This window comes from Elephas maximus, chromosome 4, assembly GCF_024166365.1.
Source record: "Elephas maximus indicus isolate mEleMax1 chromosome 4, mEleMax1 primary haplotype, whole genome shotgun sequence".
Classification (NCBI taxonomy): domain Eukaryota; kingdom Metazoa; phylum Chordata; class Mammalia; order Proboscidea; family Elephantidae; genus Elephas; species Elephas maximus.
The window spans coordinates 21,699,695-21,719,303 of NC_064822.1; the positions used below are offsets into that span (position 1 = coordinate 21,699,695).

At 40.8% G+C, this 19,609-nt stretch overlaps 1 protein-coding gene across 2 annotated transcripts in view; it reads left to right on the plus strand.

The window, feature by feature from the left end:
• Positions 1–19,609, plus strand: part of VIPR2 (vasoactive intestinal peptide receptor 2) — a 304,659-nt gene that overhangs the window by 227,775 nt on the left and 57,275 nt on the right. For both annotated transcript variants that reach the window (XR_007517032.1, XM_049881685.1), the window contains exon 6: positions 16,275–16,416. Coding sequence is in view for 1 of the 2 variants with exons in the window: in XM_049881685.1 (XP_049737642.1) it covers positions 16,275–16,416 (142 nt within the window). In the remaining variant the exon portion in view is untranslated. The remainder of the gene's footprint in view (positions 1–16,274; positions 16,417–19,609) is intronic.

The window sequence follows — 19,609 nt, forward strand, 5'->3', positions numbered from 1 at the left end:
AAAAAAAATTCTGCTGAGGAAGGCTGCCTGTGGAGTGGCACAGACCCACTGTTGCCATGTGCTGGTGGCTTTAGCCAGGCAGTGTGGCACAGCCTAAAACAAAGGGGCAGAGTCAGCACACGCAGCTAGGTGGGCAGGAGAAATGAAAATAAGAGAGAGAAAGATATGAAACTGGGGGGGGCGGGTAGAGAAAGAGAAAGGCACACATGGACAGGTGGTCAGAAAGGAAAGAAAGAAAAGTAGAGAGAGACCAGAATCCGAGAAAAAGAAGAAAAAAAATGCCCTGAGGAAGCCCACTGGTGTGGTGGCACAGACTGTAGAAGCTGTGTGCTGGCCGCTTCCCGCTTCCCAGCCAAGCGGTGTCACAGCCCATCAAAAAGTGGTGGGGGCAGCATGTGCAGCCATATGGTCAGGAGAAAGGAAGGAAGGTAGAGACAAACTAAGAAGAAGAAAAAAAGCCTGAGGCTGCCCACCAGAATGGCAGGGTGTGGACTTGCGAAGCTGTGTGTCACAGGTTCCCCAGGTGAGCAGTGTGGCACAGCCTGTCAAAAAGCAGTGGAGGCAGCACCTGGAGAAAGGAAAGGAAGGAAGGAAGAGAGGATCAAGAAACCGAGAAAAAAAAAATGCTCCAAAGGAAACCCCCAGCATGGCAGCACAGATCGGGGAAGCGTCTACCCAGCTGAGCAGCATGACATGCCCGTTAAGAAGAGCAGAGATGGCACTCAGTGCCTACTAGGCAAGAGAAAGGAAAAGAAGGATGTGTGTGACAGAGAGAAGAAACAAAAAGAAACCGAAAAACAACAGCGACAAAATGGCACTGAAGGAACCAGCAGTGGGGGTGGGGCAAATTCAAGAGACTGCAGCCTACCAGATAGTGATGGAGGCTGCGCAGAGGGAAGAAGGGTGTGGGGTGATAAAGTGTGTATCCCTGGTTACCGTGCACTCTGTCTCCTGCTCGGAGCTCCGTGAAATTGCCTTCCCATACTCCCATCCACCGTTTTTGGTGGCTGAGGGGTCCAAGATGGTGAATCCATGCCTCATTGGCTGGTAGGGGATCTTCACTCTGTAGCTCTCCTTGTTCTCTGTTCTCTGTCAGTTTCTTATTCCATTTGATATTTGGTTGAGTTCTTTATTCCTTCATTTGATGCTTAGGGTTCTAAGATTGACAATTGTATCCATTTTACTTGATTTGTCAGGTCTTTGCTGCAGAGGGACGGTATAGTGCTTCTGTGTATACCAGCATGTTGGCTTCACCTTCCTAATTTGAGTATCTTAAACTGCATTTAATTGGAATTTTGTTTTTATTTCCAATCTGACAATCTTTATGTTTAAATGTATGTTTTTATATTCACATTTAGTGTACTTACTGACAACTTTGAATATTAACTCACCTTCTATTTCTTTGTTTTCTACTTGTCTCACTTGTTCTTTGGTCCATTCATACTTATTTCTTGTTTCTTTAGAATTAATCAAGTATTTTTATTGTTCTGATTTTTCCCTCTTTTAGATTGCTATTTATGCATTTTTTTATTATTCTTCTAGTTGTCACTGTAGATTTTCAGTGTGCCTGCTTTTCTTATACAAGTTTACCACTATACGACAATGATTGCTGTTTTTATTACTCTTTAGTCAGCTCAGGAACTTTTTTTGCATTCACCTCCTCATACCTTTTGTATTATTGTTAACTATTTTGATTCCACATATATTTTAAGTTCTACAGAACATCATTATTATTATTATGTTTTAGAAGTCAGTATTTAGAGTTCCTCACATATTTATCTTTTCTGATGGTCTTCATTCCCTCCTGCATTTTTATGCTTCCATCTGGAATCATTTTCCTTCTGCCAGAAGATCTCTCTTCAGTTTCTCTTTTAGTGCAGCCTACTGGCAGTGAATTCCCATGGTTTTTGATTGCCTGAAATCATCTTAATTTTGCCTTCATGTTTGCGGATATTTTGGGGACGTATAGATTTGTTTGCCATTATTTTATTTCATCACATTAAAGATACATATCTTATTTCTTTTGAAAAGTCAGCTGCCAGTCTAACTGTTGTTCCTTTGAAGGAACGTGCTCTTTTTTCCTCTGGCTGCTTTGAAGGTTTGTTTTTTTTTTTTTCCTTTGTCTTTGATTTTCAGCTGTTATACTATCATGTGCTTTAATGTGTTTTTTTTTTTTTTTTTTCTCCTTGGAATTTATGGAGTTTCTTTAATCTGTTACTGTCTTTCATAGGTTTCAAAATTTTTTGGCTAGTATCTCTCGAAATATTGCTTCTACCTCATTCCCTCACTCCCCTTGCTCAGACCCCATTTTCACGTGTGTTTATGTTTTTGATATTTCCCATATAGTTCTTACTGTTTTTGCTCTATTTTCCATTATTTTTTTTCTCTCTTCCTTAATATAGATATATTCTGCTGAAACTGTTTTCCGATTCATAACACTTTCTTTTCCTATGTTTTATCAGATGTTAAATCCTTCTATTTAATTTTTAATGTCAGGGCTTCTTTTAAGTCTTAAAATTACCATTTGATTTTTTAAATAAGTTTCAGTTCTCTGATAAAATGCTACACATCTTCATCTATTTTCTTTAATATGTTAAACACAATAATTTTACAGTCTGTCTTAAAATGCCAGTATCTAGATCTCTTTCTGTTGTCTGCTTTGTTTTGTTTTTTCTGTTTGTGATGTTATATTGCTGTTTGGCCGTATTTCTGGCATGCCTAGTAATTTTTTACTGAATACCAGACATAATGGACAAATAAGTTCTAGAGGCTTTGTATGCTATGGTACCATTTGTTGTTGTTAGGTACCGTCAAGTTGGTTCCAACTCATAGCCACCCTTTGCGCAACAGAACGAAACACTGCCTGGTCTTGCACCATCCTCACAGTTTTTGCTGTTTGAGCCCTATGTTGTAGCCACTGTGTCAGTCCACCTCACTGAAGGTCTTCCTCTTTTCTGATGACCCTCTGCTTGACCAAGTGTGACGTCCTTCTCCAGGGGCTGATCCCTCCTGGTAACATGTTCAAAGTATGTGAGATGTAGTCTTGCCATCCTTGCTTCTTAGGAGCATTCTGGTTGTACTTCTTCCAAGACAGATTTATTCATTCTTTTGGCAATCCATGGTATATTCAGTATTCTTCGCCAGCATCACAATTCAAAGTGTCAATTCTTCTTCGGTCTTCCTTATTCATCAACCAGATTTTGCATGCATATGAGGCAATTAAAAACACCATGGCTTGGGTCAGGCGCACATTAGTCTTCAAGGTTGCATCTTTGCTTTTCAACACTTTAGATGTTAAAAAGCATAGGGAAATCACAAAAACCTTGTTTGTTCATAGGAAGAAAAAGTCAAAAGTGTATGGTAAGTATCTGCTGTGTCTTAGATCACTGAAGTAAGCTTGGGGGGTGAAATGAATGCAAACATTCAAAGTCAAATCACGTATCCAATTAAGTCTTCTCCAAGGCAGCATTTAAGTGTTATAACAGAGGTATAATTAAATGTTCTGAGCATTTATTTAGAGAAGCAAGGTATCATATAAAGTTAAACTCAAAGGCAGGTTCATGGTGATGTTTAATGTAGGTCTTGTAGGAGGAATAAAATTCCAAGAGATAAGAGTTTTATTGGTAGTGCATGCTAAGCAGAAGAACAAAGAAGAAGCAACATATCCAAGACATGTTTATGATACCTTTAGGTGCAAGAAAGGATATGGGTGAGTTGATAGAAAAAATAAATAGTCAGGCTGAAGAAATAACAGAAGCTCAAGGATGGAGAACCTTTGACAAAAGACTAGTTTGAAAGGGGGTTTGAGTATGAGAGAAGGCTCTCCAGTGCTTTGGAAAAGTTGGCCCAGTAGAGGTTTATGGAAGGAACTTGAGAAAGCCACTAGAGCTGGGCAGGATGTGATAAAGGGCACTGGCCATGGAAGGAATTTGACAGGTGGCAGGAAAAAAGGCACTGTAAACAGAACCAGCACAATGTCATGACTATTTAGATCAGCACTTTTCAACAGAAATATAATAGGAGCCAGACTTGTGTAATTTTAAATGTGCTAGTCACCACAATTTAAAAATAAAAAGAATAAGAGAGATTAATTCCAATCATAAATATATATATCCAATCATACATTTATTTAAATAATTAGATCCAAAATATTACTTTGAGGTATTTTACATTTTTATTTTTATAGTAGGTCTTCAAAATCCAGCATGTATTTCACACTTATAGTTCAGTTTGGATGCAGAATTTTCACTGGAAACACTTGATCTGCATTTAGATTTTTTTTTTTTTAAATTTACAGTTGAAAAATTTGTTATAACATACTTAAAAGTTTTCCAGTAACTGAATCAGGTTCCAGAAATAATTGTCCTTTAATAGTCACATCTGCATTAACAAACTGGTTCACCTTTTTTAGATGAATTGATTTGAATTTAAAGCCAAAGCATATCCATTTAAAAACTGTCCCTAGTTTAAGTAAATTCATTAACTCTTGTGTCAACTCAGAAATCCTGGTGGCATAGTGGTTTAGAGCTACGGCTGCTAACCAAAAGTTCAGCAGTTCGAATCCGCCAGATGCACCTTGGAAAGTCTATGGGGCAGTTCTGTTCTGCAATCTAGGGTCGCTATGAGTCGGAATCAACTCATTGGCAGCTGGTTTGGGTTTTTTTTTGGTCTAGTGGCACGGTGGCTAAGAGCTCCAGTGCCAACCAAAGGATCTGCATTTCAAACTCCCTGGCTGCTTCTCTGGAGAAAGATGTGGCAGTCTGCTTCCATAAAGATTACAGCCATGAAAACCCTGTGGGGCAGTTTGGTTTGACTTTTCCTTTTTTTTTTTTTTTTGGTTTGTGTGGACTCAGTATTATTAGCATCATATTTAAAGAAGGCATTCCATTAATTGAAAAGGAATGCTAAATCCATTAATAATGAAAAATATGTTCCTCAGATTTTTCTTGTATTGAAGATGTTTTACTTTTTGTAAAATATCACGTAGCCTTTTCTTCATATTCCTGTAATAAAATTTCCATAAGTTAAATTTCTTTTTCCATCTCTCCAGCTACAAATTATTTTTTGTACAAGCTTTCAATCCATATCATAGCTAGCTGAGATAGCTTAAAATTTTTTGTTGGGCTTTTAACTCAGATTTCAGGTGTTTAATTTTGTTACTTCTTTTTTCTCTGTTGAGAGGAAACTTCATATCAAATTTACTATATACCATGGTGGGGCCAAGATGGCGGAGTAGTCAGAAGCTTCTGGTGATCCCTCTTACACCAAAGACCCCAAAAAACAAGTGAAACAATTATATATATATGACAGGCTAGGAGCCCTGAACATCAAAGGCAAAGTTAGAAAATAGACTGAGCATCAGGGAGAGGGAGAGATGGCTCAGAGCAGTGAGGAGTTGCCAGACATGAATCGCTGGGAACCCTCAAGCATTATTCCTTGGAGTGACCATGGCGGGGCTGGTGGTGGCGTTCTAGATGCAGTCTTCTGAGGGAGAAACAGTGAGCAGCACAACCTACTCAAACCTCTGGAACCAGAGAAGAACAGCACTCTTGGCAAAAACTAAGTACTTGCATGTATTTTAGCCCTCCTCCAGCCCCCAAGTCAGCTTCAGTGGCTGTCAAATTCCCTGGGCCTGAGATAGGTCCTGCTGCGTACTCTGAGCCATTCTCCCAGCCTTGTAGAAGGAATAAATCAACAGCTGGGGGAAAAGATAACCTGCTAACTCCACTAAGCTGGGAAGCTCAGGACAGAAGCAGCTCCTGTACAGGCACCAACGATCCACAGACTTTGAATACCTTTCACCCCTGCATGGATCTGTGTGGGCCCACTTCAGGAGAACATACCCTTGTTAGCAGACTGTGACAGTTTCACCTGTGCTGTGGAGAGGAGGGTGTTTGATGTTTGACACCACTTTGCCTATTAAACAGGGTCCTCACCTACCCACATCAGGGGCCTAAGGACTGCTGGCTCCACCCATGCTGTCTGGCCACCTGTGACAGGGGTCCAAGGATAAGTGGTACCTCCCAGTCCTACAAACAAAAGCATTGGGTGCCTGTGGTCCATATGCAGAACCCACCCACCAGTGCACTCTAGGGAACAGGGAAACACTTTCCTCACAGACACCTGGGGGACACTTATCAGCCACCTGCTTTGTTCAGAGCCTGACCTCTTGCCGCAGATACCTGTACACACCAATCACCCCTGCCCCTCTAAGACTGTAGGACAGAGCCTGTACTACACACTTGATAACCAACTACGTGGAAACCTGAGCTGAATCCATACAAGTGAATGTAATCTTAGGTTCATATACCTGGTAACAGCTCTAGCCATCTGTTGACAGTACATTACAGCCTCAAAGGTGAAAATAATCAAGCTAGCTCACTCAAGCAGCCTGTTTGGGTGTATCAAAACAAAACAGGAAGCTTGGATACAGTAAGTAAACAAATACAATAACTTATAGAAGGCTCAGACACGACAGCATTAAATCACATAAAAAAACAGACAATGATCGCTTCAACAAGCTATCAAAACAAAGAATCAAGGGATCTTCAAGATGAAAGTGCCTTCCTGGAATTACCAGATGTAGATTAATATACAGAACCCTTCAAGACATCAGGAAAGAGATCAGGCAATATGCAGAACAAGCTAAGGATCACACTGATAAAACAGATGAAGAAATTAAAAGAGTTATTCAAGAACATGAAAAAATTAATAAGCTACAAGAATCCATAGAGATACAGCAATCAGAAATTCAGAAGATTAACAATAAAATTATAGAATTAGACAACTCAATAGAAGTCAGAGGAGCAGAATTGAGCAAGTGGAAGGTAGAATTGGTGAGCTTGAAGATAAAGCACTTGACACCAATACAGTTAAAGAAAAATCAGATGAAAGAATTTTAAAAAAAGAAAATTTAAGAATCATGTGGGACTCTATCAAGAGAAATAACCTAAGAGTGATTGACGTACCAGAACGGGCGGGGGCGGGGGCGGGGGGATAACAGAAAATATAGATAGAATTGTTGAACACTTGTTGGCAGAAAACATCCCTGATATCATGAAAGATGAGAAGATATCTACCCAAGATGCTCGTTGAACTCCCCATAAGGTAGATTTTAAAAGAAAGTCACCAAGACATATTACGATCAAACTTGCAAAAACCAAAGATAAAGAGAGAATTTTAAGAGCAGCTATGGATAAATGAAAAGTCACCTGCGAAGGAGAGTCAATAAGAATAAACTCGGACTACTTGACAGAAACCGTGGAGCCAAGAAGGCAATGGGATGACTTATATAAAGCATTGAAGAAAAAAGTTGCCAGCCAAGAATCATATATCCAGCAAAACTGTCTCTCAAATATGAAGGTGAAATTAGGACATTTCCAGATAAACAGAAATTTAGAGAATTTGTAAAAACCAAAACTACAAGAAATACTAAAGGAAATTCTTTGGGTATAAAATCTATAATATCAGGTATCAACCCAAGACAAGAACACTAGACAGTGCAATCAGAGGTCAACCCGGACAGGGAAATCACAAAAATAAATCAAGATAAAAAAAAAATGCTCAAAACAGGGAAACAGCGATCTTATTATGTACAAGAAGACAACACTAAGACAAGAAAGAGTGACTAAGAAAGGTAGTCATAGATCTTTCAAATGGAGAGGAAGACAAGGTGATATAAAGAAAATTAAACTTAGAAAAATAAGGGTAAATATTAAGGTAACCACAAAGGAGAATAACTATCCTACTCATCAAAATAAAACACAAGAAAAATAGAAACTCCGCAGAAACAAAATCAACAACAATGAATAAGAGGAAAACATAATATATAAACTACTCAGCACAAAAAATTAAGTGGAAAAAAGAAACTGTCAGCAACACACAAAGACATCAAAATGACAGCACTAAACTCATACCTATCCATAATTACACTGAATGTAAATGGACTAAATGCACCAATAAAGAGACAGAGTGGCAGAATGGATTAAAAAAACATGATCCAGCTATATCCTGCATACAAGAGACACACCTTAGACTTAGAGACACAAACAAACTAAAACTCAAAGGGTGGGGAAAAATATACCAAGCAAACAACAATCAAAAAAGAGCAGGAGTGGCAATATTAATTTCGGACAAAATAGACTTCAAAGTTAAATCCATCAAAAAGGATAAGGAAGAACACTATATAATGATTAAAGGGACAGTATAACAGGAGGATATAACCATATTAAATATTTATGCACCCAATGACAGGGCTGCAAGATACATTAAAAAAAAAAAACCTCTAACAACATTGAAAAATTAGAGACAGCTCCACACTGATAGTAGGAGGCTTCAACACAGCACTTTTGGTGAAAGACAGGACATCCAGAAAGAAGCTCAATAAAGACACAGAAGACCTGAATGCCACAGTCAAACAACTAGACCTTACAGTCATATACAGAACACTCCACCCAACAGCAGCCAAGTATACTTTCTTTTCTAGTGCATATGGAACATTCTCTGGAATAGACCACATATTAGGTCATAAAGCAAGCCTTAGCAGAATCCACAACATTGAAATATTACAAAGCATCTTCTCTGACCATAATGCCACAGGGAAAAGAAATCAAACACTTGGAAACTGAACAATACCCTGCTCAAAGACGACTGGGTTATAGAAGACATTAAGGATGGAATAAAGAAATTCATAGAATCCAATAACAATGAAAACATTTCCTATCAGAACCTTTGGAACACAGTGAAAGCAGTAATTAGAGGTCAAATTATATCAATAAATGCCCACATGCAAAAAGAAGGAAGGGCCAAAATCAAAGAATTATCCCTACAACTTGAACAAATAGAGAGCAACAAAAGAAACCCTCAGGCACCAGAAGAAAGCAAATAATAAAAATCAGAGCAGAATTAAATAGATAACAGGAAAACAATTGAAAGAATTTACAAGACCAAAAGCTGGTTCCTTGAAAAAATTACTAAAATTGATAAACCACTGGCCAAGCTGACAAAAGAAAAACAGGAGATAAGCAAATAACCTGAATAAGAAATGAGATGGGTGATATTACAACAGACCCAACCAAAATTAAAAGAATCATATCAGATTACTACCAAATACTGTTCTCTAACAGATTTGAAAACCTAGAAGAAATGAATGAAATCCTAGAAACACACTACCTACCTAAACTAACACAGAGGTGGAACAACTAAATAGACCCATAACAAAAGAAGAGATTGAAAAGGTATTAAAAAGAACTCCAAAACAAGGAAAAGCCCTGGCCTGGACTGCTTCACTGGAGAATTCTACCAAACTTTCAGAGACGAGTTAACACCACGACTACTAAAGGTATTTCAAAGCATAGAAAAGGATGGAATACTCCCAAACTCATTCTATGAAGCCAGCATATCCGTGATACCAAAACCAGGTAAAAACACCACCAAACAAGAAAATTACAGACCTATATCCCTCATGAACTTAGATGCACAAATCCTCAACAAAATTCTAGCCAATAGAATTCAACAGCGTATCAAAAGTTAATTCACCATGACCAACTGGGATTCATACCAGGCATGCAGAGATGGTTCAACATTAGAAAAACAATCAGTGTAATCCATCACATAAATAAAAGACAAGAATCACATGATCTTATCAATTGATGCAGAAAAGGCATTTGACAAAGTCCAACACCCATTCATGATAAAAACTCTCAGCAAAATAGGAATAGAGGGAAAATTCCTCAACATAGTAAAGGGCATTTATACAAAACCAACAGCCAACATCATCCTAAATGGAAAGAGTCTGAAAGCATTCCCCTTGACAGTGGGAACCAGACAAGGATGTCCTTTATCACCACTCTTATTCAACATTGTGCTGGAAGCCCTAGCCAGAGCAGTTGGGCTAAATAAATAAAGAGCATCCAGATTGGTAAGGAAGAAGTCAAAGTATCTTTGCAGATGACATGATTTTATATACAGAGAACCTTAAAGAATCCTCAAGAAAATTACTGAAAGTAGTAAAAGAGTTCAGCAGAGTATCAGGATACAAGATAAACATAACAAAAATCAGTTGGATTCTTGTACACCAACAAAAAGAACATTGAAGTGGAAATCACCAAATCAATATGATTTACAGTATTTCCCAAGAAAATAAAATACTTAGGAATAAATCTGACCAGAGACGTAAAAGACCTATACAAAGAAAACTACAAGACACTACTGTAAAAAACCAAAAGAACCTATGTAAGTGGAAAAACGTACCTTGCTCATGGATAGCAAGACAGCATTGTAAAAATGTCTATTCTACCAAAAGCCATCTATAGATAAAATGCAATTTTGATCCAAATTCCAATGACATTTTTTAGTGAGATGGAGAAACAAATCACCAAATTCGTAGGAGAGGGAAAGACGCCACGAATAAGTAAACCATCACTGAAAAAGAAGAACAAAGCGAGAGGCCGCATACTGTCTGATTTTAGAACCTATTATACTGCCACAGTAGTCAAAACAGCCTGGTACGGGTACAGCAACAGATATGTAGACCAGTGGAACAGAATTGAGAATCCTGACATAAATCCATCCACATGAGCATCTAATATTTGACAAAGGCCCAAAGTCATGTAAATGGGGAAAAGACAGTCTCTTTAACAATTGTGCTGGCATAACTGGATGTCCATCTGCAAAAAAATGAACCAAGACCCATACCTCACGCCATGCACAAAAACTAACTCACAATGGATCAAAAACCTAAATATAAAATCTAAAATGGTAAAGATCATGGAATTAAAAATAGGGACGATGCTAGGAGCCCTAATACTTGGCACAAACATTATACAAAACATTACTAACAAGGCACAAACACCAGAAGAGAAACTAGGTAACTGGGAGCTCTTAAAAATCAAACACCTGTGCTTAGCCAAAGACTTCACCAAAAGAGTAAAAAGACTACCTACAGACTGGGAAAAAGTTTTTAGCTGTGACATTTCCGACCAAAGTCGGATCTCTAAAATCTACGTGATATTGCAAAAACTCAACTACAAAAAAGACAAATAACCCAATTAAAAAATGGGCAAAGGATATGAACGGGCACTTCACTAAAGAAGACATTCAGGTAGCTAACAGATACATAAGGAAATTTTCACGGTCATTAGCCATTAGAGAAAGGCAAATCAAAACTACAATGAGATTCCATGTCACCCCAGCAAGGCTGGCATTAATCCAAAAACACAAAGTAAGAAATGTTGGAGAGGTTGTGGAAAGACTGTATCACTTATACACTGCTGGTGGGAATGTAAAATGGTACAACCACTTTGGAAATTGATTTGGCGCTTCCTTAAAAAACTAGGAAGAGAATTACCATACAATTCACCAATCGCACTCCTTGGAATATATCCTAGAGAAAATAGAGCCTTTACAGGAACAGCTATATCCACACCCATGTTCATTGCAGCACTGTTTACAATAGCAAAAAGATGGAAACAAGCAAGGTGCCCATCAGCCAACGAATGGATAAATAATTTATGGTATACTCACAGAATGAAACACTACACATTTATAAAGAACAATGATATATCCGTGAAACATTTCATAACATGGAGGAATCTGGAAGGCTTATGCTGAGTGAAATTAGTCAGTTACAAAAGGACAAATACTGTATGAGACCACTATTATAAGAACTGGAGAAATAGTTAAACCAAGAAGAAAATATTCTCTGATGGTTACAAGAGTGGGGAGGGAGGGAGGGAGGGAGAGAGGTATTCACTAATTAGATAGTAGACAAGAATTGTTTTAGGTGAAGGGAAAGAGAGCACACAGTACGGGAGAGGGCAGCACAACTGGACTAAACCAAAAGCAAAGAAGTTTCCTGAATAAACCGAACGCTTCGAAGGCCACTATAGCAGGGATGGGGGGTTGGGGACCATGGTTTCAGGGGACATCTAGGTCATTTGGCATAATAAGATCTACTAAGAAAACATTCTGCATCCCACTTTGGAGAGTGGCATCTGGGGTCTTAAATGCATGACCATCTAAGATGCATTAATTGGTCTCAACCTACCTGGAGCAAAGGAGAGTGAAGAACACCAAAGTTAAAAGGTAATTATGAGCCAAAGAGACAGAAAGGGCCACATAAACCAGAGACTCCATCAGCCTGAGACCAGAAGAACTAGATGGTGCCCAGCTACAATTGATGACTGTCCTGATGGGGAACACAACGGAAAATCCCTGAAGGAGCAGGAGAGCATTGATATGCAGACCTCAAATTCTCATAAAAAGACCAGACTTAACGGTCTGACTGAGACTAGAAGGACTTCGGAGGCCAGGGTCCCCAGACCTTCTCTTAGCCTAAGACAGGAACCATCCCCAAAGCCAACTCTTCAGACAGGGATTGGACTGGACTATATGATAGAAAATGATACTGGTGAGGAGGGAGCTTCTTGCATCAAGTAGAGTCATGAGACTATGTGGGCAGCTCCTGTCTGGAGGGGAGATGAAAAGGCAGAGGGGGACAGAAGCTGGCTGAATGGGCACAGGGAATACAGGGTAGAGGGAAGGAGTGTGCTGTCTCCTTAGGGGAAGAGCAACTAGGAGTGCATAGCAAGGTGTATATAAATTTTTTTATAAGAAACTAACCTGATTTCTAAACTTCCACTTAAAGGAGAATAAAAATTAAAAAAAAAAAATTATATTTGCTGAAAACATCTTTTCATCTTGTCTACTTTATTATCTTAAAAATTTTGTAATACAGGAAAGAACTTTTTTATTTAGCTTTACCATGGCACACTGTGGTCAATAATTCACAGTAGTCGCAACAATAGACTCAGACACACCAAGGATCATGAAGATGCTGCAGGGCCAGGCAAAGTTTTCTTTTGTACATATGGTTGCCATGAGTCAAAGCCTACGTGACAGCAACAAACAACAACATCCATTGTGAAACTTGCAATATATCTTCTTCCAGTGTCTTTTTTAGTTCTGGTCATAGAACTAGTTCTCATCTCCATTTGAATCTGCATCTGTAGCATGTCTTCAATTTTTTTTTTAATTGTGCTTTAAGTGAAAGTTTACAATTCAAGTCAGTTTTTCATACAAAAGCTTGTACACACATTGTTGTGTGACCCTAGTTGCTCTTCCTACAATGTGACAGCACACTCCTCTCCACCCTGTATTTCCCACGTCCATTCAACCAGGTCCTGTCTGGTCCATCTCTGCCTTATCATCTCGCCTCCAGACAGGAGCTGCTCACATAGCCTCGTGTGTCTACTTGGGCTAAGAAGCACACTCCTCACCAGTATCATTTTATGCCTTATAGCCTAGTCTAACCTTTGTATGTAGAGTTGGCTTCAGGAATGGTTTTAGTTTTGGGCTAATAGAGAGTCCGGGGGCCATGTTCTCTGGGGTCTCTCCAGTCTCAGTCAGACCATTAAGTTTGGTTTTTGTACTAGAATTTGAGGTCTGCGTCCCACTTTTCTCCTGCTCCATCAGGGATTCTCCGTTGTGTTCCCTGTCAGGGCAGTCATTGGTGGTAGCTGGGCACCATCTAGTTCTTCCAGCCTCAGGCTGTTGCAGTCTCTGGTTTATGTGGCACATGCCTTCATTTTTTATTTTAAAATTTGCCCACATCTATTTCTTTAAACCAGAAAAATAATGCATTTATATTATACTGAATATAACAAGTATGATTTACACAGGTATTACTGTAACTCTTAATGTCTGCATAAAATATTCATATAAGCACATTAAAATGTTACATGCATGCATGGAAAAAAATCATTTTAATTGAATCAATTCAAGGGCGGATTAACCAGTAAGCAAGGTATGCGTGGGCTTACTTATGCTTACTTGCTAATCAGTAGAGCACAATTTCACATGGGCTTCACCACACCCACATGGTGAAAAAACAGGTGAAATGGTTCACTACACATTAATAAGTAAGCACAAGTGAGCCCATGCATACCTTGCTTTTTAGGCAATCCGTCCCTGAGTCAATTTATTGACTCAGCTGGATTAGTGATGTATTTATATGTAATGTTAGAAAGAGCAGGCCTGAATGCACACTACAACAGCAATAATATACACAGTACAACAGTTAAAAGGAAATATGTTGTCATTAGTTGCTGTCAAATCAGCTCCTGTTTACAGCAACCTTATGTGTAACAGAACGAAATGTTGCCAGGTCCTGCACCATCTTCATGTTGGTATGTTTGGGTCCATTGTTGCAGCTATTGTGTTAGTCCCTCTCCTTGAGGGTTTCCCTCATTTTCATTGGCCTTCTACTTTACCAGGAGGAGTCCTGGCGACGCAGTGGTGAAGTGCTTGACTGCTAACCAAAAAAAAAAGTTGGTGGTTCGAACCCACCAGCCGCTCCGAAGGAGGAGGATGTGATGGTCTGCTTCTGTAAATATTTACAGCCTTGGAAACCCTATGGGGCAGCTCTGCTCTGCCCTATAGAGTCACAAAGAATCAGAACCAACTCAACAGCAATGGGTTTTTTTGGTCTCCTGTATCAAACATGATGTCCTTTGTCAGTTTCCTGTTCATCTGACAGTTTGTGACTCTGGTGCCTTGCATGTTGCTATGAGTTGCTAAGTTATACCACTGGTATTTCAAATATCTGCATGGTCACCCACGGTGGACAGGTTTCAGTGGAGCTTCCAGACTAAGACAGACTAGGAGGAAAGGCCTGGCAATCTACTTCTGAAAATCAGCCAGTGAAAACTCTATGGATAACAATAGAAAGTGAAATATTGTGGTACCAAAATGATAAAGTTAACATACAATGGAAAAATATTTTACACTGCCTCCGTATTTAAATTTGAATGGATAAAATTAAATAAAACAGAAGTTCAGTTCCTCATTTGTACTGGCCACATATGAAGTCCCAGTCGCCATACGTAGCTACTGTATTGGACAGCACAGGTCTAGGGTCATATGGGAGTCAAAAACAGATTCTAAGCCTATGTGTGACTAGAAGTAGAAATTGCTGTGGTGGGGCACCAAAATGTGGAGAAAATATGGTGAATTTGGCTTATGGTGAGCTGTCACTTACCAGAACATTTGGGATGGAAGTGGGAGTGGGTATGGATGAGCACGGTGAACGGGGACTCGGGAGTCTAGGAGACAGAGGGAGAAGTTCTTTCTCCTGATGGAAAGCTGTTCGCCCCACCTACTGAATTTCTCAGGGGCTTGACTGGGAGATTTGGGATGGGTATGCATTCAAAAATCGAGGCACTGCTTGAGTATATGATTGGGGAAAAACCGACATATAAAAGCTAACTGTTCCCACCAACAACAGAAGTGAGGCATTCAGTCAGAGCCTCAGAGGCGCAGCTGTTAGTTAATGAGCTGGGAGAAGGGATGGGCTGAGGTCACCTCCCTTGTCTCCAGGTGGAAGAATCAGAGCATAGAGGAGACTCAGGGAGACAAAATAAGACTTAAATCAAAGGACAGGGAAAAAGGGAAGGTAAGAAGTAAAACATCCATGTCTGGGGAATTCAGAGGCACAGAGAACAGCAACCTGAATACCTGGTACTGATGCTGAGGGGACACCTGAGTACTGAGTAAAAGCCGAAAACTTTCATCTTCAGGAACTTTCTGCAGAGAACAGCCCAGTCCTCATGTCTGTGATGTGGGACTTGGCGTCCACTGCATGAAAAAACTGTAGGCTCCTGACTCAACATGCTCTGCTTTGTACCTTAATTATGAAATTCTGTGTCTAGAACTCTAACCTAAGGATATAGAAATAAGGGGAAAGATCTATGTATAAAATACGTATCGTTGTACAAAACGGAAACAACCTAGATACACAATGATAAGCAAATAGTTAAATGAAAGATTAACTTCCCTTTAAAAGAAGAAAACCTTAAGATAAAAACCAGGTAGGTAGGGGAGGGGGAGGATAACTGGTGGAGCACAGGGCATTTATAGGGCAGGGAAACTTCCACACGGTATAGTGGTGATCACATGACTTTGGGCATCTATCAAAACCCATAGGACACACAGCACAAAAGGGAACCCTAATGTAAACTGTGGGTGTCAGTTAATAATAGTGTGTCTGCATTGGCTCCTCAGTTGTAACATAAGGACCACAGGGGAAGCAGTGTGCGGGTGCGGAGGGGGTATATGGGAACTCTGTACTTTTTGCACTGTTTTTCTGTAAAACTAAAACTGCTCTAAAGAATAAAGTCTGTCTTAAAAACGGCATAGGCCGTTATTAAATCGTACACAAAATCAGTGTGTTAATGTCTGTCCCTTCCTCCCCCTCACTGCTCTGTCCATGGTGGTAGGAAACTGCATTGTACTCGGAACTACATCCACCTGAACCTGTTCCTCTCCTTCATCCTGAGAGCCATCTCGGTGTTGGTCAAGGACGACATCCTCTACTCGAGCTCCGGCACACTGCACTGCCCGGACCAGCCATCCTCGTGGGTAAGGTGTGCCGTGGTGGCGGTTGCCTCACAGGCCCTCTCCACAGGCCTGCCCTGGGATAGAATAGGATAGCCTTTGTGAACCCCAGCCCCTACCAGCCACACTGCACGCTGCCTCTCTCCTTTCATCTTCATTCCTGCTTCTCAGTACTGATGCAAGAGGGCCCCTGGAAGTCCTGGTCAGCTCTGAAAACCAGAAAGGGTCTTGCAAGGAGGAAGGTGACTGGGCAGCAGGACAGGCTAAGAGGCTGGGGCGTCAGAGCAGGCCCGAGACAGTGCGAAGACAAGAGGTTAGGTGGCAGTGAGGTGATGCAAGGTCTAATGGAATCCAGGGTCAGGGGCTGGGGAATTAAAGGGGCTGAGAGAGCTGACTCAGCCAACTTTTGATTGCAAGGAGCAATCAGCAGCAGTTCAGGTTGGAAAATCCTGCCATAGTTGAAGAGATGCCTAACTCCATTGTATTCTGTCTAGATCACCTAGATCTTGAGCAATAAAGGCTTCCATCCAAACTGCTGGGAGAAAATCAGTTTGCCCAGTGGTTAAATTCCATGCAGTAGGCAGTAGTGTGCAGTGTCCCAGCTGAGTGTCTGTTACTATGCTTGGATCTAACTCTTTAGTACAAGGATAAGTAATCTTCATCAGTAGTTTCTACAAATGCAACATAGGCTCCAACTTACACTGTCCGTGCTATTCTTTGCCCTTGGCTATATTTGGGGTGGTTTTTTTATGTAGTATGCAATCAACTCAGTTTAATACAACAGATACTTATTGAGTACCCCCTATATGCAAGTCAATCTACTTAGTTTCTCTCTACTATTACATGATGCCACAAGACCCTCAGGATCTTCAGGAAACATTTAGGATTCTGGTACATCACTCCTGATTTGAGATCATGGCTGTGGAGATTGGCTACTCTCTTCTATCAAGAGCCAGGAGTTCTGAACTCTGCTCTCCACATTCCAAAAGATAGAGTCATCTCCGGGCACAGTTGCTTTGGGTTGAACAGATTTGGTTTCATTTAGTTTTACTACAGTAGGTCCCTTTATAATTCTGCAGAGCATCAGCTGTTTCATGGGCAAACGGTGCCTTCATGCTTTTTCTACAGGTAAATAAATGTATTTCAGGGCATGATCTTGCTCATGATGCATGTGAATTGAATTAATAAAGTGAACCTGTTATAATAACAAAATTAAACACCGCGTACTTCACCTCAAAAAATCACCACTTCCCAAGTGGAAGCCAGAGCCATCGATGTCCTTGCCCTAAGACTCCACACTAACAAAGGGAGCAAAGCAGGCACTCCTCTGGGGATATCTTTTCTGTACGTGGCTCAAAGTTTTACTGTAATGATTTCTGTTTCCTTAGCTCTTTATTAAAGGAACAGAGGGTTACTCAGGAAGTTTTGACCCGTATCGACCCTTGATATTGTTATTGTCAAAAATAAAAAAGAGCTGCCCTCAAATCAGCAACTGTCTCTTAGGGACCCCATGTACAATGCAACAAAAAAACCCAGTCCTGTACTATTACCATGGTCGTTTGAGGATCAGACCGTTGTGATCCATAGGGCTTTCACTGGCTAATTTTTGGAAGTTGATAACCAGGACTTTGTTCCTAGTGTGTATTAGTTTGGAAGCTCCGTGAAACCTACAGCAACACGCAACCCCCCATTGACAGATGGGTGGTAGCTGTGCTTTAGGTACATTGGCCAGGAATTGAACCTGAGTCACCTGCGTGGAAGGCTAGAATTCTACCCCTGAGCTACCACTGCTTCCTCTGTTGATCCTTAATAAACCCACAGATATTAAGTGTTTGTCCTAGAGCAACAGCTTTTAACTTCCACTTGCCCCTTAGATCCAAAAGATCTGGCCCACCCTACTCTTGGAGGGACTGAGAGAAATGAGTGCTCAGAATCTCCTAGGTATGGAGTGAGTGATTATACAGCTTCTCCAATAGTTCTGCTCTGCCACAGCCACCCCACCCAGCCCCTCAACTGGGAACCATGGACGTTTCCCCTCCCCCATCTTTACTGAGCTGCTCCTGAATGCCTGGCAGTTTCCTGGACACTGCTGGTTAATTCTCAGTAACCTTCAAAATAGCAATTAGCCCGTTTTACAAATCAGGAAACTGGGGCTGCAAGAAACCTTTGAGCAATTTGCCCAAAGTCACATAGCTAGAACGTGGTGGGTCAGGACTCCCAGTCCGTGGTGCTTGTGCACAGTCAAATATCATATGCCAGGATGCCCTGAAGACTGGGCCCTGGGGGCTGCACTGCATGGCCAAGTTCTAAAATTGGGAGGGAGGGACACAGTATTAGCTCCCATTGCTTCTCCCAGCACTGGTACTGCAGCTTCACGAGAGCAGGAAGTGAGGGCCCCAGCTGTGCCTCCTCGCACACCAGCTCCTCCTCACCACTCCTGGACCAACTCCATGATGCTAGGAAAAGAGTGGAGGCCAGGAGAAGAAATATGGAGAGGGAAAATTGGAGAGGAAGAAGGCGACAGAAAAAAGGAGGGAGGAAAGTGACATGTATCACAGGAGAGAACGGAGCTGGGTTCTTCCCTCACATTTTCCCATAAAGACTTAAAATTCTGAGCAGTCGGCCAGACTTGTAGTTAGACTTCAGCACGAGAAACAAGAGAAAATATCCTGTCCTTCAGTTGCAGATTTTGGAAATTTTTGTTCCCAGCTAGATTTAACTAAACCAACATTATTCCCCAAAGCCAGGCATATGGACAGCTCTCCCGAAATAGGTAGCATGGCCCTTTTTCTCACAATATTAGCAGGAGCCAAGAATATGAAAAGGTCTACTCCTGCTGAAGATTGAAGGCTTCTGTACTCCTGCCAAGTGTACCCAGCTGGCAGACAGATGGAGGGAACAACTAGCTGTGCTTCCAGCTTCCTCCCCGGTGGCTAGAGGAGGCAGAGGCTTCTGGGCTGAGTGTGTTAGCTACAGCCATGGGGCTTTGCATGGGTCCACTGGGCTGCCTAGAGGCACTCTAGGGGACTCTAGAGCATTGTCAGTAGTGCCAGAGTCCTTAGCAGAGCAGATAGCTGTGTCTAGAATCAGATCTGGCCTCTGAAAGAGCACCATGTACGTGGCTATGTCTAGACATGCAGTTATTGGGCTATATGAGGCAAGTTTTGTTTTTGTTTTGGGATTGGATTTTTATTTTTGGACGCAGTGGAAGAATGTT